General features: G+C 51.8%; 8 protein-coding genes across 8 annotated transcripts; 4 read left to right on the top strand and 4 right to left on the bottom strand.

Annotated features, from left to right (window-relative positions):
• Window positions 1-695: 695 nt before the first annotated feature.
• On the bottom strand, window positions 696-5,263 carry J7T54_007198 (uncharacterized protein; the record flags this gene model as incomplete). Its single annotated transcript, XM_051510059.1, has 12 exons — window positions 696-785; window positions 858-1,337; window positions 1,403-1,832; window positions 1,885-1,916; window positions 2,046-2,373; window positions 2,434-2,945; window positions 3,103-3,162; window positions 3,386-3,637; window positions 4,011-4,710; window positions 4,760-4,871; window positions 4,928-5,037; window positions 5,088-5,263. The coding sequence occupies 12 exons, from the start codon at window positions 5,261-5,263 to the stop codon at window positions 696-698; spliced, it is 3,282 nt and encodes a 1,093-aa protein (XP_051359008.1).
• Window positions 5,264-6,051: 788 nt separating this feature from the next.
• On the bottom strand, window positions 6,052-7,127 carry J7T54_007197 (aldehyde reductase; the record flags this gene model as incomplete). Its single annotated transcript, XM_051510058.1, has 3 exons — window positions 6,052-6,505; window positions 6,556-7,007; window positions 7,059-7,127. 3 exons carry the CDS (start codon window positions 7,125-7,127, stop codon window positions 6,052-6,054), a joined length of 975 nt encoding a protein of 324 aa, XP_051359007.1.
• A 213-nt stretch (window positions 7,128-7,340) lies between these two features.
• On the top strand, window positions 7,341-8,673 carry J7T54_007196 (uncharacterized protein; the record flags this gene model as incomplete). The annotated part of the gene is made up of 4 exons (XM_051510056.1): window positions 7,341-7,396; window positions 7,672-8,043; window positions 8,095-8,187; window positions 8,241-8,673. The coding sequence occupies 4 exons, from the start codon at window positions 7,341-7,343 to the stop codon at window positions 8,671-8,673; spliced, it is 954 nt and encodes a 317-aa protein (XP_051359006.1).
• A 402-nt stretch (window positions 8,674-9,075) lies between these two features.
• On the bottom strand, window positions 9,076-10,979 carry J7T54_007195 (uncharacterized protein; the record flags this gene model as incomplete). Its single annotated transcript, XM_051510055.1, has 4 exons — window positions 9,076-9,692; window positions 9,746-9,991; window positions 10,044-10,811; window positions 10,874-10,979. 4 exons carry the CDS (start codon window positions 10,977-10,979, stop codon window positions 9,076-9,078), a joined length of 1,737 nt encoding a protein of 578 aa, XP_051359005.1.
• Window positions 10,980-11,749: 770 nt separating this feature from the next.
• Window positions 11,750-13,727, top strand: J7T54_007194 (uncharacterized protein; the record flags this gene model as incomplete). The annotated part of the gene is made up of 8 exons (XM_051510054.1): window positions 11,750-11,956; window positions 12,007-12,039; window positions 12,176-12,279; window positions 12,333-12,400; window positions 12,454-12,521; window positions 12,635-12,807; window positions 12,867-13,122; window positions 13,185-13,727. 8 exons carry the CDS (start codon window positions 11,750-11,752, stop codon window positions 13,725-13,727), a joined length of 1,452 nt encoding a protein of 483 aa, XP_051359004.1.
• A 298-nt stretch (window positions 13,728-14,025) lies between these two features.
• On the bottom strand, window positions 14,026-15,804 carry J7T54_007193 (uncharacterized protein; the record flags this gene model as incomplete). The annotated part of the gene is made up of 4 exons (XM_051510053.1): window positions 14,026-14,088; window positions 14,626-15,377; window positions 15,448-15,700; window positions 15,754-15,804. 4 exons carry the CDS (start codon window positions 15,802-15,804, stop codon window positions 14,026-14,028), a joined length of 1,119 nt encoding a protein of 372 aa, XP_051359003.1.
• Window positions 15,805-20,138: 4,334 nt separating this feature from the next.
• Window positions 20,139-20,463, top strand: J7T54_007192 (glycoside hydrolase family 3 protein; the record flags this gene model as incomplete). Its single annotated transcript, XM_051510052.1, has 2 exons — window positions 20,139-20,295; window positions 20,378-20,463. 2 exons carry the CDS (start codon window positions 20,139-20,141, stop codon window positions 20,461-20,463), a joined length of 243 nt encoding a protein of 80 aa, XP_051359002.1.
• A 2,173-nt stretch (window positions 20,464-22,636) lies between these two features.
• Window positions 22,637-25,108, top strand: J7T54_007191 (uncharacterized protein; the record flags this gene model as incomplete). The annotated part of the gene is made up of 4 exons (XM_051510051.1): window positions 22,637-22,827; window positions 22,903-23,599; window positions 24,358-24,627; window positions 24,707-25,108. The coding sequence occupies 4 exons, from the start codon at window positions 22,637-22,639 to the stop codon at window positions 25,106-25,108; spliced, it is 1,560 nt and encodes a 519-aa protein (XP_051359001.1).
• Between the last annotated feature and the right edge of the window lie 627 nt (window positions 25,109-25,735).

Genomic DNA, 25,735 nt, shown 5'->3' with positions numbered 1-25,735 from the left:
GAAGAATGAAATCGTTGATGCTGTTGATTTTGTCCGGTTTCGAGCCCGCGGCCGGCTGCGTAGCGTTGGGTCCCTCCAGACCTGGAGTGAGGCCCACGAGAGGAGCTGTGATGGCTGTCATTGCGAAGATGTGAAGTGCCACAATAGCAATGGAAACAGACGACTGAGTGAAATGAGCACAAGATTCGATCAATGGGACTGATTTCAATGAAACCATTGCTTTACTATAGACTGGTCAATAGCGCTTATTTGCAATGCCTGCCATTTCGCCTGCAGGAGGTCGGATCTGCTCGCCGCTTACGTGATCTCCGGCCGAAACTTGGAAAACTCCCGTCTCGGAAAAGGGGACGGAAAAGAATCAAGGGGCGTGGCGGGTGGTAGGCTTGTCTGTTCTAACGCTCCTCGCATCGGAAAAGCATGGAGACTTGTTCCGTTTTGCAGCTAGCTCGTAAGGCTCGGAGTTTAGTACGCACGTGAACAAACTGTGTGAGCGCGTGCATCTAGGCAAGACAGATCAAACTCCTCAAACCTACATTCCATTAGCGTGACATTTGATATCTAGGCATTAGACGGAAGATAAACTTCGCATCTCGAGCGTTCCTGTCGTGCGGTAGTTATTAGCCTACCCTGCGGCCCATCCTGTACAACAGCGACAGTGATAGCAGATTGGTCTGTTTATATCCCATGCCTTCGCATTATTGACCAAACCCCTCGGTCAACGACAGATCCCATCCCTCCATGGCCCCCTCTGCGAGGAAAGCATCCATGCCGACGCCTCCAGTAACCTATTGATCAAGAATCAGCAATCGAGCTCTCTAGATATACATAGGAACCAAAGAGGGTTTTTTTTTACTCACTAGCGAATCGAATTGGCCCCAGCCTGTCATCTGCACGATAGAGCTGCCTGGGCTGGCGTCAGGGAACCCATGACTATCTTCCTGGCCAATGCCGAGCTGACCGCCAGCGTTCGGCGCCTCTGTCCCTGTCGCAAAACCTAAATTGTTGGCCCCAAGTGCTAGCAGATCCGCGCTTTCAAACTGGCCCAGTATGGACTCGTCAGCCTCGAGAAGCAGATCGGAAGCGCCGTTGCCGTTCTTCTGCCCGACCACAAGGTTCAGGAGGTGGCTGTTCAGCCGCAGCAGCTCGAGACGGAGCTCTTGCAGAACCACGCCGTACCTCTGGGCCAGCGACCCCGGCGTTGCAATAGACGTGGTCTGGTGCTGGCACTTTGTCGCAGCGCGAAAGATCGGAAGGTAGGTGTCGAGCGGCGAGTTGCGCTGTTGGATCGACCATACGTAGAGCATGACAATTGCACAGAACGCAAAATAGTTTGTGAACTATCGCAGGGACACTTCGTTAGCTTGGGTTCATTTGATCTCCATACAAGACAACATATACTCACCCAAAATGTATTATAAAGCTGTCCATTCACGTTCAGATTGTCCACCAGCCCCACGATGTTCATAGCTGCTTCCAAGCACCGCTGAACATGCTCATCCGTGAGTTTTGAGTTCTTGTTTCTGTCCATTTTCGTCTTCTTATTGCGAGTTGACCCGAGGTTCGCAAGACTGGCAAAGTTATTGAGGAGGAAAGGCCGATGAACCAGAATCTGCGCGTGCCAACATGCCATGTTTAACACGTTTCGCTGGCGGAGAAAGATGGGCTGGAATAGTCCGGGGTCGACGCCATCAGTGTCCAGCAAGTACGTCAAGCCACTGCGCCATGTGTCAATATCTTTTGAGTATCTGGCCGCTAGCTTGAGCTGGCTATCCGTGGACGGTGGGCGGATGTTGTAGAGATCGCGCAGGACGTTTGCCACAATGCGGGAAAGTCTAGCGGTGTCAGCCGGTAGTCTAAGGAGCATTACTACGACACAAGGCTCACCTCATATGAGCCACAGGCCCTGACATGACCGACTGGAGGTTGTTTGTTGGAGCTGCACTCACGTGGCCACGTGAGAGCCTGTAATCGTCAACGCAAAGTGGCAGTTCCTGCAATATGTAAGCTCCCATCTGCACGCGGCAGAGTGTGAAGTACGTGTTTACCTGATCTATATCATCATCGTGGAAGGTTCGCGGTCGACCGAGCGCGGCGCTCAGATAGGTGTCCAGGTTGTAGGCACACCAGAAAGTCCGCTTGCGGCACTCCAGGTCGATGTAGTCGGGATTGCTGCTGCTGTCGACACGGTACTTTCTGTGGATGCCAAGCGCAAGCATCAAGTGTGCAGTGGTTCCGAACAGGCTCCAGCAGTGGTTCAGTCGAGAATGGGAAAGTAAGTAGATGCATTGCGCGAGCCGCGCCTGTACGCTTGTCAGACGAATGATGCCTTTTTCGGCGGCCAGCTGGTCCTCGGCCGCATAGAAGAACCGAGCACTGAAGAATGTGAGCGTCGAAGTTGTGTCGAGTACATGTTTTCAGGGTGATTTGACTCACCTCGACGTTGGGTCGACGGTGCCGGCCTTGGACTTTGGATAATTTTCGGCGCAGGCAAGCACCATGAATAGCAGCGCAGTCTTGCTTCTGGCTACTGCCTGGTCTCGCATCGAGCCATTTGTCTCGTACAGCTCTTGAAGCCACATCTCCACTGTCGGGCGATGCAGGAAGCGATGTGTTGCCGACGCAAACTCAAAGTACCTGCATAGGAGGCTCTCTGCCTCCGAACGTGGGGGTAAGATGAGAAACCGTGGATCAGACTCGGGCAGAGGTAAATCGCCAAAGGTAAAGATAGATGCATCCGAAGACACCAATGACTGCCTCTGCAGCTTTCTCTGTATCCTGAGGAGGAAAGATGCGCCAGATGCCGGGCCGACATAGTGGCCTTGACGATCAATCTGAGCTGGTTCGGGGGAGTTGCGCGATGACTGCGCTGTGGAGACTCCGCGCTCGTCAACTGGAGGAGCCAGGGTGCGGTTGCCGATGGATATGGGACTAGGCATATGCTCTGCCTGATGGTGTGGGTGGGCAGGATGATCAGTAGAGGAACGACGCTGTTGTCCAGAGGGCCTGAGACTCGCAGGGTCAGTGGAGACATTGACCAAGATTTCGGATTCCATCTCAATGGAAGGAAGACGGCCGCGTCGATAAGATGCCGTGTACTTGCACTCTAGTCGCAGTCGAGAACAGAGGGAACAAGGATATTTGCCCGAGCACCGAGTCTTCCGACTTGTGTAGAATTGTTAGTTAGCTGACCACAACAAACAAGTTCAGTGAGAGTGGAGATGTGCAATGAGGACGTGGATGGGCAATATGCCCCCAGTATTCCACGGATAAGCTTGGCAAATTTTGACAATCTTCACAGCCGGGCACACCGGGCAAAAAAACCAGGCTGTGGTGAAAAGACTTACGCCTTGCAACGGTCACAGGCCCTGCTAGCACGGCTTCTCACATGGGGTGGCTTGCGCTGCTTCGATGGATGTGTGTCTGAGTCCTCGGGATCGGATTGGTCGTGTTCGTGACTATGGTTGCAAACACTATCACGGGGACGCAAGCTCGGGTCATGGTTGGCGAGGCTTGTCCGACGGCGGTTGTCCATGGCGATCCCAACAAGCCGCGCGAAAGACGTGTTGGCCGTAACACTGGAGTCGATGGGCCGCAGACCGCCGTTCTTCTTAACGGAGAAGGACTTTGGGAGCGGCAACTGCCTGTGATTTGTTGACCTGCGTTCCGTGCAGAACAACCAGTCGGGAGGAGCCACAACGATGGCCGACGTTGGAAGCTGGGGGCTCAGGACTAAGGATTTCATGACTGCTGCGCTCCGGGGAAATGAAATGCGGGGGGGTCACGTGTGGGGTTTTCCGATGTGGGCCAAGGAAGTCACCACGTGCCCTATGTTTGTCGACTGGTCACTGAACGGAAGGAGAGATACATGATAGAGGCTAGTGGTGCTGTGGCTAAAGTGCATACTGGTACTGATTCAAACCCGTCGTGTTGCTGAGACGTCTCAGTTCTCGATCCTGCGCTGATCACCACTCTCGAAGCTCCCCGCCTGGTCCTACAAACCCTGGACTCACCCACGGCTCGGCGCCTTGACTTAGCGATCGAATTTTCTCCTCGTCTATATCGATGCCAAGTCCCGGACCGGTCATAAGGGGGACATACCCGTCTTTTACCGCCCAGACCTCTGGATTCTTGATATATGTGAGTAAATCATGGCCCCCTGTGTTGTAGTGAATACCAAGGCTCATTTCCTGGATCACAAAATTGGGTGTTGCTGCGTCGACTTGTATGTTTGCGGCGAGAGCAATCGGTCCTAGCGGGCAGTGAGGGGCGATTGCCACATCATAGGCCTCGGCCATGGCTGCGATGCGCCGAAGCTCTGAGATTCCGCCCACGTGGGATATGTCAGGCTGTAGTATATCCACACACGCCGCCTCGAGGTAAGGCTTCACGTCCCATCGGCTATGCAGCCGCTCACCTAGGGCGACAGGTGTTGTTGTAGACTGCGAGAACGCCTTGATGCCTTCGATGTGCTCTGATAATAACGGTTCCTCGATGAACAATGGTCGACATGGCGCCAAGAGAGCCGCCAGCTGCTTCGCCATAGGTCGATGGACTCGCCCGTGGAAGTCAACGCCGGCATCCATGCCGGTGGCCTTGACTATCTTGACACGCTCGACACAGGCATCAAGTGCTGAAGGCGAGTCTAACCACCCGAGGTCTTCCGTCCCGTTCATTTTGACGCAAGTAAACCCCTGGGATTTGCGCGAAAGACTGCAGCCGTCAGTGGTGCCTTGTCGTTGGTTCAACACAAAGGACTCACGCTTGCGATTCAACATCAGAGGGCCGATCACCACCAATCCAAGCATATACTTTGATCATGTCCCTGACTTTTCCGCCTAGCAGCTGGTAAATGGGGAGGCCCAGCTTCCTTGCTATGCATCATATTAGTCTGCTAGTGCCCATGGAGGAAGCGAGGCTCCGCACTCACCTTTAAGGTCCCAGAGAGCAATATCGAGACCAGCCAAGGCACTCATGAACACCGGACCGCCTCTGTAAAATCCCATGCGCCATGACTTTTGCCAGATCTTTTCAATTTCACTGTCTTTATTAGCGGTGCAGCTACGCAATAGTGCTAGGGCGGTACTCACTCGGCCTCCATTCCGGTGTACTGCGCGATGTATGCATCGAGACAACCTTCTACAGCTTGGGTGTGGCCTTCCAGTGACGCCTCGCCCCAACCAGTATTCCCCAGGTCGTCCGTGATCTTAACAAAAAGCCAGCGCGGCGGCACCCGGAAATACTCGATGCTCGCGATCTTTCCCATTGTTACATCTAAGATTCAGTTGAAGATCCAGGGTGTCGTTGTCACTGGGAAAGCATTCATTGGAGTTCGATCCTCGCTTCACTCGAAGTTCTTCGTTTTGTATGATGAGTGATCCGACGAGGTGAAGCCGAGCGACATCCGATGACTCGACCAGGTTTGTCGGAACACGTCGGCCGGCCGGAAAACTGCGCATGCATGCGGGGTCAGGGGGTTTCGGACGTGGCGATGATGTCTAGGCTGCGCAAAATGCAAATGACCGGGAAAAGATTCGGCAATCATCTTGTGACGAGGCAGCTTCGGTTCCGTTGTTCAGGTCGGGAATCTTGGGGGAGTATCCGTGATGCTCGGGACGCGATGCGTTTCCATGAGACAGTCGATGTAGTACAAGGTGGACACTATTGACCTGGAGACCCGCCAGGACTATTCCTAGACCTGCGAAGGCTAGTTCTGAATCGTCGGTCTGGCAATGCTTACAACTCGGACCAAGCCGTCATTACGAGGACTCTTGATCACTGTCATAATTTCCCAGCTTCTCAAGACGGAGATCCAATGATCAGCCCGATATCTTTGTCTTTATTAAAACTCAGGCCGCGCGACCGAAGCTATGCCTCGTCGCGTACAATGAATTCGTGCCTGGTTGTTCATACAATGAGACTGCTGCGTAATACACCTTCAAGTCTAGATAGTGCTCATCCAGTGCCTTCACATCCTAGCTCTCTTCATGGTGTAGAATTGGTCTGATCGTTGGGAGAACATGCGAATACTCAATTTGCCCATGTCATGGTGCGCTATTTCAAGGCCTTCTGGGCCGCGATCCAGTCCGCTCGGGCTTTTTTCAGGAATGCTTCATTGTGCTCTCCAAACACGTCAACGCCTAGACGGGCAGGCATATTGTACCTGTGGTTCTTATCCAACTGGTTAATACGCTCCATAGCAGACTCTGGTAGCTCAAACTGCTGGAAGTTTTCCTCGATGCGGCTCGGCGTTACCGACTTGGGGAGAACCACAGTGCCACGCTGAATGGCCCACTGGATGAGAACCTGAGCAGGCTGGCGGCCGATCTCTTTGGCAATGGCCACAACCTCCGGGTCATCCAGTGCCTTTGGCAGGTTATAGATATTGTTCCCTGAGGGGCTGTAGGCGGTGATCAGAATTCCCTGTTGTTTGGACCACTCAAGAAGCTCTGGTTGCTGTAGATAAGGATGGGCCTCGATTTGATTGACAGTCGGTTTGATCTCGGCGCTGGAAAAGATCAGCTATTGTTTCTCTGGGCGTGTACTCTCAGAACTTACATTTTGAGGAGCTCCTCCATCCTGGTCTTGTTAAAATTGCTCACCCCAATGCTCCTTATCTTCCCTTTCTTGACGAGGGCCTCCATCGCTCTCCAAGTCTCAGAAATAGGCACCTCAATGACCTCGACTCCACCATCAGCACCCAGCGGGAACCGCAGACTCTTCTCCGCCGGTTTGGGGAAGGAGATGGGCCAGTGGATGAGGTATAGGTCAACGTAGTCAGTGTCGAGGTCGGCAAGAGACTGATCAAGAGCCTCCTCTACATCCTCCGCCTTGTGGTGCGTATTCCATAGTTTTGAGGTCAGGAAAATATCATTGCGAGGAATGCCCGAGGCTTTAATGCCTGCGCCCACTTCCTCCTCGTTACCATAGACTGCTGCGGCGTCAATATGCCGATACCCATGCCGCAACGCATGCTCAACTGCGCGGGCGACCTCAGTCGGGCGCGATTGCTGCCAATGTGAATATTGTGCATTTTATCTCTCGGTCACGTCTCGACTCACCCAAGTGCCTAGACCGATCGCGGGGATCGAGTGTCCCGAGTTCAGCTGAAAGGAGCGTCCGGAGGGCATGGCCAAATAAAGAGCAGGGGAGAAGATACAGGGATTACACAATGTGCTTCAATTTTCGTGTAAATAAAGATCTTGGATGAGCAGTGATTTAAACCCCGGGGCGAGATTGTGAGGTGATCGTCAATGACAAGGTCTTGACTTCCATTATCCGAAGTCCTTTTCCGATGGAGGACCCGGGGGTCAAAGCGAGTGCCCGTTCCGCCCTAGCGCCGAATGCCGGGACTCGGGACCCGGGAGTCTCCGCCTTACATCTCCGACGTCGGCATGCCGTGAGTCCGCGACCCGTGTTCAGTTCTGGGTACCCTATACTCCCATCATCATTCAAATATCAAGTCTCATTTCCACATTGCAATCAGTCCGTTACTTACGCACCATGTTTGAATTGAATGCACGAGCGTATGTTTCCCAATAACTTTCACTCCCGAGTCCCGCCTCCCCATCTACTCCCTTATTAAATCAACCGCAAGATGAGCAACATGGTACCTCCGGATGGCGTTTTTGTGCCTGTGCCAACTTTCTTCAAATCGAAACATAATTCCTCCAGCTTGCAACCGCCCGTCGACATCGCTCAACAGGTCGCCCACAGTGTTCATCTCGCCAAGTCCGGTATCGCAGGGCTGGTGTTGATGGGTTCAACTGGCGAGGCCATTCACATGTCCCGATATGAGCGTGTAGAGCTGATATCGGGTGTCCGTCAGGGTCTCGACGAAGCAGGCTACCATGAATATCCTATCATGGCTGGGGTACTCGTCAATAGCGTGGATGAGACTCTCGAATGGTTACGCGACTCAGCCGAGGCGGGCGCCCAATGGGGCTTAGTACTCGCGCCGGGCTACTTTGGAGCTGCTGCGAGCCAAGATAACCTCGTTGAGTGGTTTACTATGGTTGCCGAGAACAGCCCCCTCCCGATTTTGATGTTGGTTACTCGGACACTAGCTTGCCCTGCCAAGATCGCTAACATAGTCAGATACAACTACCCGGGCGTGACCAACAACCTGGTCGTCGCCGTAGAGACATATGTGAAGTTGGCCTCGCACCCCAATATTGTGGGGTGTAAAATGTAAGATTGCTTAGAAATCGAATGGACAAGATGACTTACTCACTCGGTTCTAGGTCTCACGGTAACGTGTCGCACCACGTCCAGGTATCACTTCACCCTACGATTGATCACAAAAGCTTTCGCGTCTACTCTGGCTTCGGGCAGCAGCTCGGCCCAATTGTTATGTTCAATGCCGCTGGGGTGATTGATGGCCTCGCTGCTATCTTTCCCAAGACCATCGTGCAACTATTCAATCTAGCGGCCCAGCGACCCGCCGACGAGAAGGCCCAAGAGGAGGTCCGCCGCCTGCAGTGGAAAGTTTCGTCAGCGGAGGAATTCATCGTCAAGAACGGCATCTTGGGCATTCGTGAGGCCATCTTCAAGGTTTTGGGTATGGGTCATCTGGACGGCGGCAGGCTCCCTTTGAAAGGCAGCTTGCCACCAGGCGTCTGGGAGCAATGGAGCGACGCTTTGGGACAAATGGTGGATCAAGAGAACAGTCTGTAGTCGACAAACCCAAGATATAATCAAATGCGGCAGGTCGCTGGCTCGGGCTTTATAATAGACGAAGTATAGACCAGCGCAATCAATCATGGCTTTTCCATGCATAGTCAAGATTAGACATGTTTCCTGTCTGTCCTGCCTTACAATGAGCCCCAATATCTGTCCTCAGTCTGCGACGGCTGCTGATTTTCGGTAGGTGCTTATTATTCCATGATTCTGCTATAGAAGAACGGAGCCTACGAGAAGTTTCCGCAAGTAGATGGCCTCGCTTGGATGATTGTGAGAAGTTAGTATCGCCCAATTCTTCTAAAAAATATTGCCTTCTAGGATTCGAAGCTAGATAAACGAAAGTTGTGTTTGAAAGCAGAGCACAGCATAGTTTTCTTTCAAGTGACTAACCGCGTATCAAAGTGCCGACTTGGCAATGCCCTCAACAATCGCGACAACGCCTTCAGCGCCAGGGTCCGGCACCTTGTCCCAGTTCTCGCCAGCTACATATACCGCCCTGCCGAGACTGGCCTTCATTCCTTTCGTGCTATCACGGCCCTTCCTCGCTGCATCTACTGCCTTTTGTAGGTCACCCTCCTTTTGCAGGACCTCGATGAAGGGAATGAGAGCATCCATGAGGGTACGATCTCCTACTCTCGCCGGTGTCATGGCCTGAAGTCTTTGTAGCGCACTGTTGGCCGCCTCGGCCCAGACATCCACGCTTATGACGTCGACAGATGAGCTTTGCAGGGCCGTGGCCAAGGCAGTAAAGAACAGTTCGTACAATGCGCCTGATGTGCCGTCCATGCTCTCCTCAATTGCGTGCGCGATCGCCATGACAGCACCGCCAGCAGTGGTGGTCTCTTTGACGGGAGTATCGGCCAGAACCTTGAGTACAGCATGGGCCCCTCGGGAAAGTGTGGCTCCGCAGTCGCCGTCTCCGACAATGCGGTCATCGAAGGTTATTTGAGGCTCGGCAGCGAGGAGGGCCTGACATGCTTGGATGACTGATGAGTTGAAGGCAACGGCAATTACTACAGGTGTCTGTTTAGCTTGTCTCTATTTGGATACGATTGCTCTCACTTACGTTTGGGACCCGGCGTTTTCAGATTCGTGTCTGATGACTTCGCAGTGGTGGTTGTAACGACGCGCTTGCCCGTGTAGGGTTTGAATGCCGAGTATGTCTGAAGCCATCCAATTGCCGTTGTGGGAGAGTCAAGGCTTGCGATCATCTCATCAGTGGCTTTCAGAATAGTAACACTGAAGCCACAGGCGTCCAGGCTCGTCATCAACGTGCCGGACAGCACCCGAGTTGGCTTCAGACCCCGGGAGTCTAAGGAATATTTGTGAGACAAAGTCAGCACAGAACGGATGAATTGACTTACCCAGCTTCAGAACAGTATGGTGTGTGATTGCGCTCATCTCAAGTTGGGACGTGCCTCCGAGGTTGTTCACAAGAAGAACAGAGTTCTCCCTGTCATCAAAGTTGACAAAGCCACGGTCAGCGTCATTAGCCTTGAGTAGCAGGTCGAGCATGCTGTCCAATAGGCTTTCAAGACTGGGTTTTACGTCAAGAACCTGGCAACCAGGCTCATTGTGAATTCCCATGCCCAGCTCAACCTTGGCGTTCGCGGCGCCCTGGTCCGCGGTAGTACCCGGGATGTGGACGTGCCCTTGGGAGACGCCACAGGTCACCAAGCCATCGACAATCTGCTTTCCAACACTCAGGATCTCGTCTATGGACTTCCCCTGAGCAGAAATAGCACCGAGAACCTTGTGAACGAGGATTGTGCCGGCCAATCCACGTCTGCCGACCTTGCCGCTGCGCTCGCGCCCCACAGCCACATCATCGCCAACTACCAGGACCTCGACTCGGTACCCCCATTGGGCTCGAGCCTTTTCGGCAGCCAGATGGAAATGAAAGATGTCACCAGTGTAATTCTTGACGATCAGTATGGTTCCAGCGCTGCCGCCAACCGTCCGAATAGCTTCGACAATCTGAGAAACGGATGGCGAGGCAAAGATGTTGCCCGAAACTGCGGCGCTCAGCATGCCCTGGCCGACAAACGCTGCGTGAGCGGGTTCGTGGCCAGCACCTCCCCCGGAGATGAGGCTGACGTGCTTGGATGGGTCATGGTGCGCATACGAGATGGCTAAGTTGTGTTAGCACTGTTATGAGCGGATGCACTGAGTGGTGAGATTGTTCCGTGCGTACTCTTTATCGTCTCGTGGAAGATGAGCTCAGGACTAATGTCGACTAGCCCCTGCAAGCTATCAGTGACCAGGGACTGGCCGTCGCTGAAGAAGGTGGTATCCGCCATGGTATGGGAGTATGCTATGGTTTGCCGCACACCCACGCGACGCTGAGTCCTGCAGGCTCCCTCATACATGTAGCTATAAGCTCAGGCTCGACAACGGACCGGATGCCTACCCGAATGTTCTTGATGTTGGAGCACTGAATTCCTGCTTTTCCCCGCTGCCGTGAGGCTTCAGAGAAGACTAAGAGGCCGGAAACGTTGATGATGGCGCAGAAGTAGGGGGAACAACGGATTTCCGACGTTGGCGTCAGATTGTCGGAAAAGCCCTTGACCCCTATTTCGAGTCATTCATGCAGGCTGCTCCGCATAATCACAAACTTGCTTTTCCGAAGTTAGTGTCACGCGGCTCACACCAGCCCAGACACGCCAATCTTGGGATTCCCGGCCACTAAAGCCATGGGTCTGATTGGTTTAGCGGTTATCGCGTAGCCGGTCAGGCCCAGACTCCAGGAGTCCAATGGCCCCAGCCCCGCCCTCTGCGCTAGACGAGCCCCTCCCCCATACTCTGTCCCCCAGTTTCCCCGCAAACTTCTATGGCCGGAAAAGGATGTTGCCCAACTTGTCATACTGTTGGCTGTTTTGACGCGGTTCTTATCTTGGAATCAGTTGGGCAGATGTGGCATATTACGTCTGTCGAGATGCAACTATAAAGCCATCGAAACCTTGGTCCGTCTCCAGAGGTGAGCTTCAGAGCCATCAGCTGTCGGTCAACGCCCACAGCACAATCAACCGCATCGACAAGCCTGAGCAAACAACCAGACTTACTTTTCACAATGTCAGCTCAAGTGCCGCCAACGGGAAGCGTCCCAGCTCCTAGTGTCAGGGACGACAAGCACTCCATCGCTCATGTAGAGGCATCCAACGACGACGGCGTGTGGAAGCACAACGGGCACGCCGAGGCCGTGGATCAGTTCGGCGCACACAAGAAGACCGACCCCAAGGAAATTGCTCTCGTGAAGAAGCTGGATCGCTACATGCTGGTACATTCCCTAAAGTGCTTCTTCGGGAACTGCGCAACTGACAGCCACAGCCGATTCTTTGGCTTATGTACTTCTTCAACTTTGTAAGTGTTACCCATACTCAGGACCACTCCCGAATTACTGCCCTTCTCCCACGTCCCCTTCTTGGAAGACTTATTACCTGAGCTTCCGAGTCCCTTGTCTATGAGATGCTTAGGTTTTGTTAACAAAACTCCACAGCTGGATCGCAACGCCATGATCAATGGACGGTTGAATAACCTCGAGACCGACCTGGGCCTTGTTGGGTCGCAGTACAACACCTGTGTTTCCATCCTTTTCGTCGGGTAGGTTGAGAAAGAGCCAGGACTTTGGCAGCCCAAATTACTGACAGCTCAAGCTATCTGTGCGGTCAGATCCCCTCTAACATGATTCTTAATCGCGTTCGCCCGTCGTGGTACATGTCTGGTGAGTGTTCTTAGTTCTCCGGGACACGAACTGTGAATTAACATGCACCCCAGGCTTCTGCATGGCCTGGTCTATCATCAGTCTCCTTACTTACAAGGCGCACGACTTTCGCACCATGCTCGTCTGTCGTTTTTTTCTTGGGATCACAGAGGCACCTGTAAGTGCTGATTCGGTTTTTTTTTTTTTTTTTTTTTTGGTATTTATCTGGCAAAGACTCACGTTTATCTCACGTAGTTCTACCCGGGGGCTCTGTACATGATCAGCATGTTTTACACGCGTAAGGAAGTCGCCACCCGTATGGCCATTTTCTACACCGGCAACATGCTTGCCAGTTCGTTTTCCGGTCTCATCGCTGCTGGTATCTTCAAAGGTCTTGATCACAAGATGGGTCTGGCCGGCTGGCAATGGTATGTTGTGCTGTTGTAACACTATCTACCTACATACGTTGCTGACTTCACTGCAACAGGCTCTTCGTTGTTCAGGGTGCAGTCTCAATCCTAGTCTCCGTCATTGCATTCTTTACTTTACCTGACAGTCCATTGAAGACCAGATGGCTGAACCAGGAGGAGCGTGAGCTTGCCCACGCTCGAATCTTTACCGATCAAACCGGCCGCAGAGAAGGCACCAGTGTTTGGACGGGCCTCCGCGAAGCCACTTCAGACTGGCGCGTATGGGTGTTCTGCCTCATGGACAACTTCCATTTATCCGCCAATGGTTTCAAGGTAAGTTCCTGTTTCCGTTGCGCGTGGAAAGGAGTATCTCCAAACTGACAGCTTCTTCACAGAACTTCCTCCCTACTGTTATCGAAACGCTTGGCTATGGCAGGACTGCCACCCTGGCCCTCACATGTCCTCCCTACCTCTTTGCGGGCGGTGTGAGCATCGCTGTTTCCTGGTCCTCAGGCCGCTTCAACGAACGCACATGGCACGCCACCATTAGCAAGTTGGTTGCGATCGCTGGCTTTGCGCTGTCTGTGGCGACTTTGAACGTCCCTGCACGCTTCGTAGGCATCATGCTCTTTGTCGGAGCTACTTACGGCGTGAACAATATCATCCTCGGCTGGACAGCAAGTGTGGTGGGACAAACAGACGAAAAGAAGGCCGTGGCAATTGCTATGGCTAACACTCTAGGGAACCTCGCCAGTGTGTATACACCTTACCTCTGGCCGAGCTCTGATGAGCCACGCTACCTCACAGCGATGCTGGCAAGTATTGCCTTCTCTCTCGGAGTCATTGCCTGCGCATGGGTTATGAGATTCTCGCTGCAGTATCAAAACAGGAAGCTAAAGGAACGCGACCCAAACGCAACAAATTTCTATGTATACTGAATGAGGGTTCTCACATTTTTTTCCCTCTGTACTCGGGCCAGAGGGATCTCATTGAATAGCACCAGTTCGCTATTTTCCACACTTGAATATGAGTATCTTATGGGTTGCAATGCCTGTGAGAGTCGCAGACAAGAAAGCGCTGTTTGATTATACAGGATCAAGCTAGATACAAATATGCATTGCTCACGATGGGAGTCTGCGGACATTGTCCCGTGCATTGACGGGTTCGGATTAACCCCATAAGACGTGATTCTCCACCCCAAACGGATTTGTCCGCCGGAATCTTGTAACGATACGTTTAGGAGTCCCAGAACATGGCGCCAGAACATGGCGCGAGAACATGTCGTGTCAGTGTCAGAACCTGGGACAACTCGGAGCAGTAGCCCGGAAGACAGCAGTTGAGGAGTAGTTTCTATTGGCCGCGAAGGCCACTTGACCCACAATTAGCACGGATGGAGCCAAACCGACCTATTCGGGACCCCGGATCACTCCGTACGGTGTGCAACGGTGCGGGCCATGAGGTCTACAGACCACGAATTTGAGTGCTGCTCGTTGCTAGAAGACTCAGAGGCCATCCATAATTCTTTAAATTGAGGCCGCATTGCTTGCACGTTTAACATTCCAGAATGCATTTTAAATAAGCTGACGTTTAGCTGCTATATGATGCTAATATAAAAGCTCACTTTCTCCTCCACATTCTAACCTCCAAGCCCTCTTGTCTAGGGAACCAACTATTTATCACCTTCCACTCCTTGTCGGTAGCTAGCTCAAAATCATATAAGGTGATCAGAGTGGCCAGTACTTTGTAAGTTTGAAAAAGCCCCATGTATTTCCCCATACAAAGGCGACTTCCCGCACCAAATGACAAATCAGCCTTGTTCATGCGGGCCAAACGGACCTGAAACTCTTCTTCCGATTCACCTGCTTCCTCATCTCTGAGCCAACGCTCAGGCCGGAAGACATCAGCGTCCTCTCCGTAAAATTCCCTGTTCCGGTTGGTGATGTAAGGGTTCATGCCGACAACCGTGCCGTCGGGCAAGTAATCTCCATTAGGAAGGCTGCAGCCCCCGCGTGGAACATACCGTTCAAGCGTCATGACGACGCCAGGAAGAACCCTGAGGGCCTCGCGAACCACGGCGTCGACGTATGGTATCGCTCGGACTTCTTTGTATGGAGGAGGTAGCCTGCCACGGAAGCCGGCGGCCAGAACCTCGTCCGTCAACCGCTTCCAGACACGAGGATGTTTCAGCGAGTAGTATAGAGCGCTGCGGATTGTAATGGCAGTGGTGTCAGCGCCCGCAATCATATTGACCATGAGCCATGAGACAATCTGGGCGTCGTCGACATTATCCGGGTCTGCCTTTTTTGCTTCAATAAACTTGTCCAGGAAGTCAGGGGTGTCCTGGTCGTGGGTATCTTTGTCCTTGCCGGAGCTGCGGTCGATGAGATGCTGTACCGATATACCAGTGATGACGTTGAAGCCTGGTGGCCCCATCCGGTAGACGGGATTCTTGTCAAAGACGCGGTCTAAGAAAGGCATCGTGCCTACGATAGAGAAGTAATCCATGGCCTTGTCAGCGTTATGGAGCGTTCCGTTGAAATCTTCTCCCTTGTCTAGGTAGCCAATCGGTTCCGAGAAGGTCACTGCCCCTACAACGTCCCAAGTGTCTAAGTCTAGTCAGCCACTTGTCCGCAGCTAGATGAAGACAGCACAACGCACAGTAGAGGATCCACCTTCCGAGGTCGAAATCTTTGTGGCTGTTGGGCGAGTCGATGAACCTCTTCTCTAGCTCAAAGCATAGTTTATTGATAACTTTGTCCATGTGTGGCTCGAGCGCGGCGGTTGCAGATGGGGAGTAGTGCTTTGCGATAGGTTTGCGTTCTTTGGAGTGCTTGACTGGATCCGTCTGGCTGAATAGATTTAGGACGATTTTTCCATTGACGAGAGCGCTGCTGCCGTGGTAGAACTCGGTCTGTCGCCATAATGTTAGCCTTTAGACTAAGCTTAGACCGGATCATAAATTACCTTTGGCCAATCACCCTTTGTATTGTAGATTGTCTGGATCAGCTCGGGCATGTCAATGTCGATGATGTGTGGTGCAATTCGAACGATTGGGCCATGTTTTTCGTGAAGCTGCTTAAGTTTGCGGTGGGAATCGCCAGTAGACACCTGGCAGAGATACCAAAGCCTCGTCCATCCTGGTAAAGAGAGACTCAATTAGCCTTAGAAATAGAGTATTGAAATTTTGGGAACGTGAAGCATGGGACTTCCAGCCTGACACATACGGTGTCCTGGTTAGGAAGTAGACAAGCTAATCGGGAAATGGATTGCGCAGAAAGTGGCGACTGAGGAGGGAGAGAAGAAATCAACTACTCACGCGCGAGAATCGGTCCCGGATACTTCCTCAAAGGCGACGAGATATATGATGAGAGCGACCACAGGAAATAGGTTCCTAGAGGAAGCAGAAGACACGTGAACGCTGACAGCCCCGCGGGGAGAGACTGAGACAACCTATCCATGTCAATTCAGGTGAGATGTGACTCCGAATGTTCCACGATAATTGAATATCTGAACATCTGCGTCGAAAAAGATAGAAAAAAAAGAAGTGTTCAAGTCCAATGGGGGGAGGGAGGGGGAGGTGGTGGAACGAGCTCGCAACAGCTCTGTTATCTCTTTCCCCTCCACTCCCTGACCTTACTGGGGGATCCACGGAGACTGCCCCGCTCACGCCTGTCTTGAAAGCCGCATTGCGACTTGTTGGGCTAACAGTGTTCCTTTTGTGGTTTCCCTGCAAATGCAGACCATTTCCGTCCCACCCGCAGCTACCTTGCAGCGGTCAAGTCTGGGCGTTCAGGGGGCGGCGGCAGATGTTTGCTGTCGGCAATGCTGTGCTGATCACGATACATAGACTACACGCTTCCCTTCCTGCAAACTCTGGATTTATGTCCATATAGAATTAGAATCTATATCAAGGCTTGCCATCTACCACGATGGGTAGGCAACCGAAGAAGACATGTCGAAGGATCTGCTGACAGACAGGGTCTCATGCATACTGCCAGCCTATAGGAACAAACCGCGGTGTAGGGATGCAATAAGCGAACGTAATTGGCTGAAAATTGGCTGAACGCTGGCTGTCTTTCGCTAGAGGAACGTCTAGACTAGAGAATGCAAATATGACAGATCATACAAGGTCACACAGTCAGTGATTACTTGTAATCTCGCTGACCGAAACACGTCCCTTGTACGTACGTCTGGTCTTTAATGGGGCCCCGAAGAGTGATGTCGACAACAGGCGCCGCTTTGCTGAATAAGATAAATCTATATAATCAAGGCCTGAAGCAGCTGCATGATGTGTACCTGCCACACCTCCTGCTATTCATCAACACCTCCCTCACTATTGAAGACAGTCGCCACTAGAGTACAAATTCCGGCTATGGTGCCCCCTAGTCAGGGACCGATGGCGCTCATCGTCATGTGGACGCTGACGGCTGTCACACTGGTGTTTGTTCTTCTCCGCGTATATACTAGGCAATTCGTGATTCACATGTTTGGCGCCGATGACATTGCCTACATTATCGCTGGAGTACGTGATACGAACATACCTTCAGATCTCAAATACAGTTGGACTAACATCCTGGGTTATTTAGTTGTTTTTGCTGCTGTATACAGCGTTTCTCCAAGTGGCGCTCAATTTTGGCTTTGGTCAGTCGATCAGTGTGCTAGAGCTCGAGAACATTGCAATGGCCATTAAATGGGAAATGGTTGGGCAAACTTTCGCGGTCTTAGGCATGGCGATATCAAAGGTCTCACTCGGCCTCTTCCTGTTGAGATTTATGGTCGAGCAATGGCATAGGATCTTGATCTGGGCTGTCATTCTCAGCTTGTTTGGATGTTCGGTCCTTACCGCTGTGGTGTTTTGGATTCAATGTGTTCCTGTGGAGGCAATATACGACCCACGTGTGAGAACCCCGGAAGCCTGCAAGATCCCTATCACCCCATTTGCAGTGATGCTCGGAGGTGAGCTCTTTTCTGCCAGTCGACAGTTCACTCCATTGCAGAATATCTTTGCTGATCATGAGTCCCTCACGAACAGTCTGGTGTATCGTCGCGGATTTCTTCTTCGCCATTTTCCCAGCAATAGTGGTTTGGGGCCTGAACATGAAGAAGAAGGAGAAGATCATCATTGCTTCTAGCATGAGTCTTGGTATCTTGTATGTCATGGCTTCCCCTTTTTTTTTCTTTTTTTTTTTTTTTTTTTTTTTTGCCTAAAGACGAGCTGATTCTCACCAACTTCTCCTAGGGCCGGTGTCGCTGGCATTATCCGCACATACGAAGTGGCCGTCGGTTTTACAGCAAACTATACCGGTAAGAGGCCATCCACTCGCAGCTATTTCCATCCTGTTCCTAATTTTTGGGCCTATTGAAGAAGACACTGTCGCCTTGATAATTTGGTCTGCCGTCGAGTTGTGCGTTACCATGACGTGCATCGGCATTCCGATTCTTCGCCCGCTGTATCGCCGCATCAGATATGGATCCTCTTCATCAACAAGCGATGGTTCATACCAGAGACAAGGCGAAGACAGCAGCCTTGGCCAATATGAGCTCGGTGGTATGGCAAGGACGCCTGGTAAGAGCAGGCCCTCGGCTCACGAATCGAAGCTGGGCATACGTACACAAACTATCACAGACATCCAAACCTCGAACGGGAACAACAGCGACGAGCACATCCTCTCTTCGGTGGAACCAAATAATCTTGGAGCAGGTAACGTAGTGGACTCGAAAAGGATATATGTTGAGGACGACGTAAAGGTAGAATGGAACGATAAATAACGAGGCCCCTTGGTGTTAGGTTTCAGGGTCTTTATTCGAATAGAATAAATTTGATGCACGGGCGATTGATTGGAATCAAATTTAATTCTCATTCCTAAAATCGTAGAATACAAAAACAGTGTTCTAAAAACACAATGGCAACGTTTCTGCGCTCAAAACTTTAACGATACATAGATTTACCTATTGACCAAACTCTAAGATCGAGTTGTGACCAAAGCTACGTGTATCTTTGACGGCTCTCGTGCCCTTTAATACCACGTCAATGAGAGTGGGTAATTAATTATACCAGGCCACGCACGGTCTAGGGTGACTAAGTGAACCACTTGACAAGGCAGATGCTATAATTAACTATAAGGTTGCATTCACAATTAGCCGTCAGCAAATAACTCCTGATCCTCGTATCCCAGCTCCCCTGCATTCCTATCATCCCATGTGTAGCATGCATGATGCAGCCCCACGAAGGCCTTCAAGCTATTGATCCGCCCAATAGATCGTGTTAGTGAACATGAGGATAAAGGTTGAGTTTCGGGTTTGATCATCAACTTGGTGATCTTCTGTATATTATAGTTAGGCTAATCTCGGCGATGCGCACAGTCAATTTTCGCCTAAAGCTTGGGTCACTGGGACGAGGATACGTAGACCTCGTTTCGGCAAACATGGCGTGCTCCTGCGGTCGTATAAGAGAGCATTGATCCGCCGATTCCCCATAAGAAAGCCACGATTCCAAGACTACAAGGCAAGACGTAAGTCTGGGCTACCGTGGTCATGTTTTCCTAATTATCACCCTCGCTACTGGCCTCAGTTTTGTTCCACGTGGGCACCGCGTCCGCTCAGCAGAACCGCGTTGGGACATTTCCTGATTGCGTGAACGGCCCACTTGCGTCCAATGCGATATGTGATATCTCTATGACGCCCCCAGAAAGAGCTGCTGCTCTGGTGGCTCTGATGGAACCCGAAGAGAAGCTCGAGAATCTGATAAGGTGCGCAATACGAGAGTTTCACTCTTCGTATCAGGTCTGATCTGACCTACAGCTAGACGGAGATAGCTCTTGACGCAGCTGAAGAAGCTGATTGTATCGTGTTTTTGATGGTTTCGACACGTCCCTTGCTGGAGAAACCCTTGATCGCACTTACCTTGACTGGGCCCCCGCTCAAGCTTCTCTCATTAGAGCTTTTGGGGCGCCTGGGAGACCTCTTATTATCGTCCAGCTTGGAGATCAGTTAGATGATTCCGAGTTTTTGGATGCCGACTGGGTGAGCAGTATATTTTGGGCATCATGGCCCGGCTAAGATGGTGGCACTGCGATTATGCACCTTATTACCGGCCAAGACAGCCTTGCCGGTCGACTTCCTATCACGATATTCCTATCTAAATACACCAATATCATCCCGATGACCGACATGAGCCTTCGACCAATGTTGGTTTACCCGGACACACATACTGCTGGTATCCGACCCCTGTGAGACCCTTTGGCCTTGGTCTGTATTATATTGAGTTTGACGCCTCTTTTGTGTCGTTATGCAACTCAACTCTCGACATCCAGCCACTGATCTCGGACGGCGACGAAGAGCATCTCGACATGTGTCCTCTTCCATCCATCCCCATACAAGTGATCAACAGCGGCGAGCGGTCCTCTGACTTTGTTGCGCTTATGTATGTTAAGTCTGAGAACTGCCCCGAGCTACATCCCATCAAGACGCTCTCAGCATACAGTCGACTGCAGGAGATCGACGTGGGTGAGACGATACGAGCGCGCCTTGGATGGAAGCTCGCCAATTGCTCGTGTAGATGAGCAGGTTAATACTGTGCTATACCCAGGAATCTACACTCTTAGGCTTCACGAATTCACACAGGCCAGCATCGACATCGTCCTCATCGGCGAGAAGGCAGTTTTGAACGAGTAACCGTAAGGCCGTGGGGTCTAAGTGCACCGAGTCCTGGGGGCATCATCCCCTTGCTCGTACATGAAGGCATTATCGATTGACTTGATACCGGAACCTATAGACTAGGCGAGCTCTGCTTCAAGAACACTTCTCATAGCCTCCACAGCCTTGAGTTCACCCTGAGAGTAAATCCCAGACATGCAGGATGAACACAAACCCCTCCTTTTGCCACAGGGACATGATTGACTTCCGACATCAACAAATCCCCTGAGCACTGCGGCAATAATCAAGCTTGCTCTTGAATCCTACATCTCCCTGGGATATTATCTTGGCGGACTCGAGACCGTTTATTTCCCAGTCGTGTCGACAAGCCCGTCCACCACTTCCCAAGTCCAGCCGACGTTCGTCTTTTCTTCACCGACCACAGCGCCGACATCACAATCCAACATCGCCACCAGCGGACTCTGGCGGCTTTCATATCCAGAGCCTACGAATAAGTGCACTATTCCGCCGACCAATACAGCAAGCCCGCCACCCGCCGGCTTTGTCGGCTCCCCACTCCCAACAACTGCCACAGGAAGTTGCAGTGAGCTTGCGACGGTTCCTCCGCTCAAATCCCTGCAAACTTCAATCGACCCGCTCGATAGCAGTGGTGATGTTGACGGCACCTGTGGACCGACGAGGTTTGCTGTGCGGCCGCGAACCCGCGTTGGTGGATACAATTTCGACGAGAAATGACCAAGTCTCGTAGGCCCCTCTTATGCTGCTGCATGATGTGAGTGCATTGGGCGTTATATACTTTGTCGTCAAGGAGGGGGACACTTTCTTGTTATTGAATACAGCTGAGCCCGACCATGGTCCTGTACAGTGTTAGCACAGAATTTCAGCGACTGCTCTACTTTAACCAGACTACAATACAACAAAAGCTTCTGAAAAATATCAGTGTGCGTACTCGAACAGCAAAAGTTGCTCACATTTTGATCGAGTCCCGATAATGTGTCGATGCACATCAGCTTCAGGGTGGGCGTCGGATCCCAGTCGCAACATCCTGCAACTTCCACCCGTCAGTTGCTTTAGAACGGAAGTTAGGTAGGTGAGAATTGTCGAGCAGATTTCCTAGTTCAGCCTTCGTAGGGACTCCAGCAGCGCCTCAATGTGACGGACGCTAATACTGGACTTTTTCCGAGGCTGTCCCACAACCTCACGGCGTCTTGCGATGACGTCCTTGCGTGGACAATGATGACGAGTCTACTTTGGCGTGCTGAGCGATTCAAAAGATTCTGGGGTATAACAAGGCCCATGACCTGGCTGTACCCGGCCACTACAACCAGGAAGTGCTTGGCGGCTGCCAACCCATCGCTAAGTGAAAGTTTAGGTTCCATTGTCAGGGCAGCCGCAGCATCTATTTAAATTCTGTCGACGTCGAAGCCTATTACATGGGAGTGATATTTTGAATGCGTAGCTCACTCGAAGCCCATTATCCCTGGCCCATCACGAGGCGGTCCCTCCACAGCGCCGGCTCCTCATCCGAGCTCCGGGGCTAGTCCCGGACTCCGGGCTCCGTACGGCCCCATTTATTAGCGACACTACTGCCGGCGCATCATCATCTGTAGATCCGCGGCCAAGGGCGTAAGCTTTGGCAAAAACCTGGCTCGTCGATCGCACTGTGATGCCAAACTCATTTCGCAATAACTCCTCTAACTCTCGCGAGGTTCCCACTTCCAATGGCTGCTTAAATTATGTTTGGCTAAAGGATTCAGAGCCCAGATCCAGCATAGACCTATCTATCCCAAACACAGAGAGGTGAACGAAATATTATAATCGTGAACACAGACAACCTAAGTTTTAAGTTTTCGGTTCATGAAATAACATGTATCTCTATCTTTTACCCCCTTTCGAAGAGCAGTAACGGTTGCGCACTTGGACTTGCGAACAGTAGTGCGGCCCGGGGGCCGGAGTTGTCCGGAGTTGCGGAGACGAGGCGCAGATCCCATTCCGCCATTCGGAGTAGGCAACGCGATGACGATGCTTACTAAAAGCCATGCTTGTATATGTTGGCGGTGCTGCTCGGCGGGTTTCACTCCATGACGCAACACGATTTCGTGGCAACGTTATATCGCCTTGTACCTCCAATCAGCCCTTTGTTTTGCGACGCAGCTCTGAGCTTCCAATATCACGGCGACCCTGCTACCGAATGCCCATTCAGAAGCTAGGTCTAGGAATGAAGACCGTTGGCATTTTTCCGGCCTCCGGCGGCCTTGGGGGCAGCACGGCCACTCATCTGCTCAAAATTGTGCCGGGAGATCAAGTCACACTTATTGCCCGGTACCCTGACAAAACGCAGTTGCTCCCAGGGGCGGACAAAGCACGCATCAGACAAGCATCGTACGAATCGTCCCCGACAGAGTTGGAAACAGCTTTTCGAGGGTTGGACGTCCTTTTTCTCATTTCCTACCCCAGCCACGTGCGGGACTATCGCGTCAAGGTCCAACTGCCAGCCATCGACGCAGCACATAGGGCCGGGGTGAAGCACATCTTTTATTCTTCCCTCGGGTTCGCGCTGCCCGACAAGAAGGAAAGCCTGGCCGAAGTCATGCTTGCCCATCTTGAGAGCGAGGAGCATCTGCGAAAGATTGCTGCGGGAGATCCTGCTTTTACATGGACAAGCGTCCGGGAAGGCCTCTACCACGAATCGTTCCCCATCTACACGTCTTTCTGGTCTTTGCAAGCCCCAACGGATGAGATATGCATCCCCCACAACGGGGATGGACCGGGGATCAGCTGGGTCAAGCGTGACGAACTCGGCGAGGCCACCGCCAAACTCATTTCGCAGTATGCTTCGTTGTTGCCGGCAGAATCTTGGCCCCATGTCAACAACATCGTCTGTTTTACTGGCCCGCGTGAGCTGACGCTTACCGATACTGTGCAAATGCTTGGGAAAGCTGCTGGAAAGTTGGTTCGCATTCGGGAGGTAGGCTTCGATGAGTGGATTGCGCAACCTCAGATTCTGGAATATTTCGGCGATAGGGAAAAGGCGAAGACATGGGCCACGGCCTGGGATGCGATTCGTGCTGGGGAGACTGCGTTTGTCAGCTCGACTTTGGAACAATTACTTGGGAGGAAGCCTCAGGAGTTTGATGTAGCAATCCAGGATATGGTGAGTAGCTGAAGACGACAATCATGTCCGATACTGGCGCTTCTGAATGGAAGCAAAAAAAGCAAACGCACGCCCTATTGTTTTTGGGGGAGATCACATTGCCGCAATCGTACATTCTTGCTCAAAATCAATGAACACAGTCTCGCTGGCTCAGTGCACTGCTGTTTCGGTCATTTGCAGCATTTGCAACCCGCATCGATAGGTGCCACCGTACACTGCCACTGTCCTGTTTTGTGCTGTGGCTTGGGTGAACATCACAGCTTATAGGCTGTGCATGTCTTAGGCCGGCTGCCACGTCACAAGGCAGACAGATGCACCTACATGTAGGTACCTAGCTTGCGTACAGTGGGTGGACAAAAGTTATATATACGGGCAAATCCCTGTCTTCGACTGGGAAACCGTAAATGCACGTTTTTTCATACCATGTCCAACGTATTGCCTTTTGACTGATAACAACATGATCACATGAGACTGTGGTCGTCGCCACTACCAACGTGCGTAAAACAAGTATGGCAGCCTTCTCATTCGGTAGCTTCGGCGACATCATTGCTCTAGTCCAGCTGGCTTCCAAGCTTCACGATGCCATCGATAGCGGAGGGAGAATTGCCAAGGAGCTTGAGGATTCAAAGAAAGAGCTTCATTCCTTTCTGTATCTTTGCAACTCGATTGAACAAAGTCTCCGAAATGGCGTAACAATCCACCAAGACGAGCTCACAGTGTTCAAGGTTCTGACGGACAACTCTCGAGAATGTTTACAGAGCTTTGGGAAGTACCTGTCTCGTTTTGATGATTCAAGGCAACTGGTCCGGCTCGCACGGCGAGCTCAGCTCAGTTTGTCGAAAAAGGAAGAAATTTACCAGTTTCAGAACAGGATGCGCGGCTTTGTCGCGGCTCTCGGCGTCATACAGACGAGATATTGCTCGAGGGAAATCACTGCGCAGATCAGCAGATCACTGGACGAGCCATGGGATCGAAAACCGATGAAATTCCAGGATGCGCTGGGTCGTCGGTATCCAGTTCCATTAGAGGTTTGCGGTACTTTTAAAGTGAGCCCTTGCACGAGTCGTCTCCTTTTTGCGCCGTCAACAATACTCATTCTGGTATTAGGGCTTCATGAACTTCCTCCAATTCGCTTTTAAGAGCAACGTAACTCTTCATGCCGCAGTCCAGCAGTGTCAGATTTGGCTGTTCACTCCAGCCAACTCCAATCCCGGTCTATGGTACATCATTCTCAAGGATGACTGGAAGCACATCAGCAAGCCTGGGGTGCGGCTAGGCATGTCTTTCGCCACCCAGTCCGAGGAGGAAGGCGGCGCAAGTCAGTATCCATCGAGGGGAGCTTCAGCTACGGCACGAACAGACGGTATCCCGACTGGTCCCACAGACAATGTCAACAGCCTCGCAGGCCAGCTGATGCTGAATGAAGACACAATTAAGAGTGTCAGGTTTGGAGAGCCCCTGCCACCTTGGGCGACATACGACCCAAAGACAAATTTCAAGCTACTGTGAGAGCACTAATAGCACCGCTTCTAGTATCAGTGGTAGAGAACAGGTATACTGACTGCCCAGTAGAAGCTCTCTATTATCACGGCAACACGTACCAAGGCCAATCCGCCCTGTCCCACGCTCACTGCAGATTTCTCAATACACCGTCTATCTTGCATGTAGGACCTGAATGGCGGTCACTGAACCAGGGTTTTGGAGGCATCGGGTGAATCAAACCGGCATCTCTCCCAGTCTCGAAGAGGTCAGAACAACTGGCACTCATCGCCCCCCCGTCGCAATAATTGCCCAAGAACAAGCCCAAGAACAAGCCCAAGAACAAGCCCAAGCCCCGGGACCTAAACGGATGCGTATGCCCATGCGTTCGCATTCCGCTCGGTACAGCTGGATCCGACGATCCGCAAAACACCCGCATCCACGATTTGGTATGTCTCAACTGAAAAGTGCTAGATAGGCCGACAACTTGAGATTTATAGGTATATTGAAGGGAATGGTGTTGCGCGACGACTTGAACGTTCCTTGCACGCCGGGCAGGTATGTGTATAGATCTTGGTCCTAGGACGTATGGGGGTTCCAGTCACGGCGAGAAGGATCATGATAGTCAATGTATGTTTTGGCAGAGCACTACATATG

This window comes from Emericellopsis cladophorae (assembly GCF_022114955.1).
Source record: "Emericellopsis cladophorae strain MUM 19.33 chromosome Unknown NODE_80_length_78263_cov_119_885277, whole genome shotgun sequence".
NCBI classification, from domain to species: Eukaryota; Fungi; Ascomycota; class Sordariomycetes; order Hypocreales; family Bionectriaceae; genus Emericellopsis; species Emericellopsis cladophorae.
This window is presented reverse-complemented; position numbering and strand designations above follow the sequence as displayed.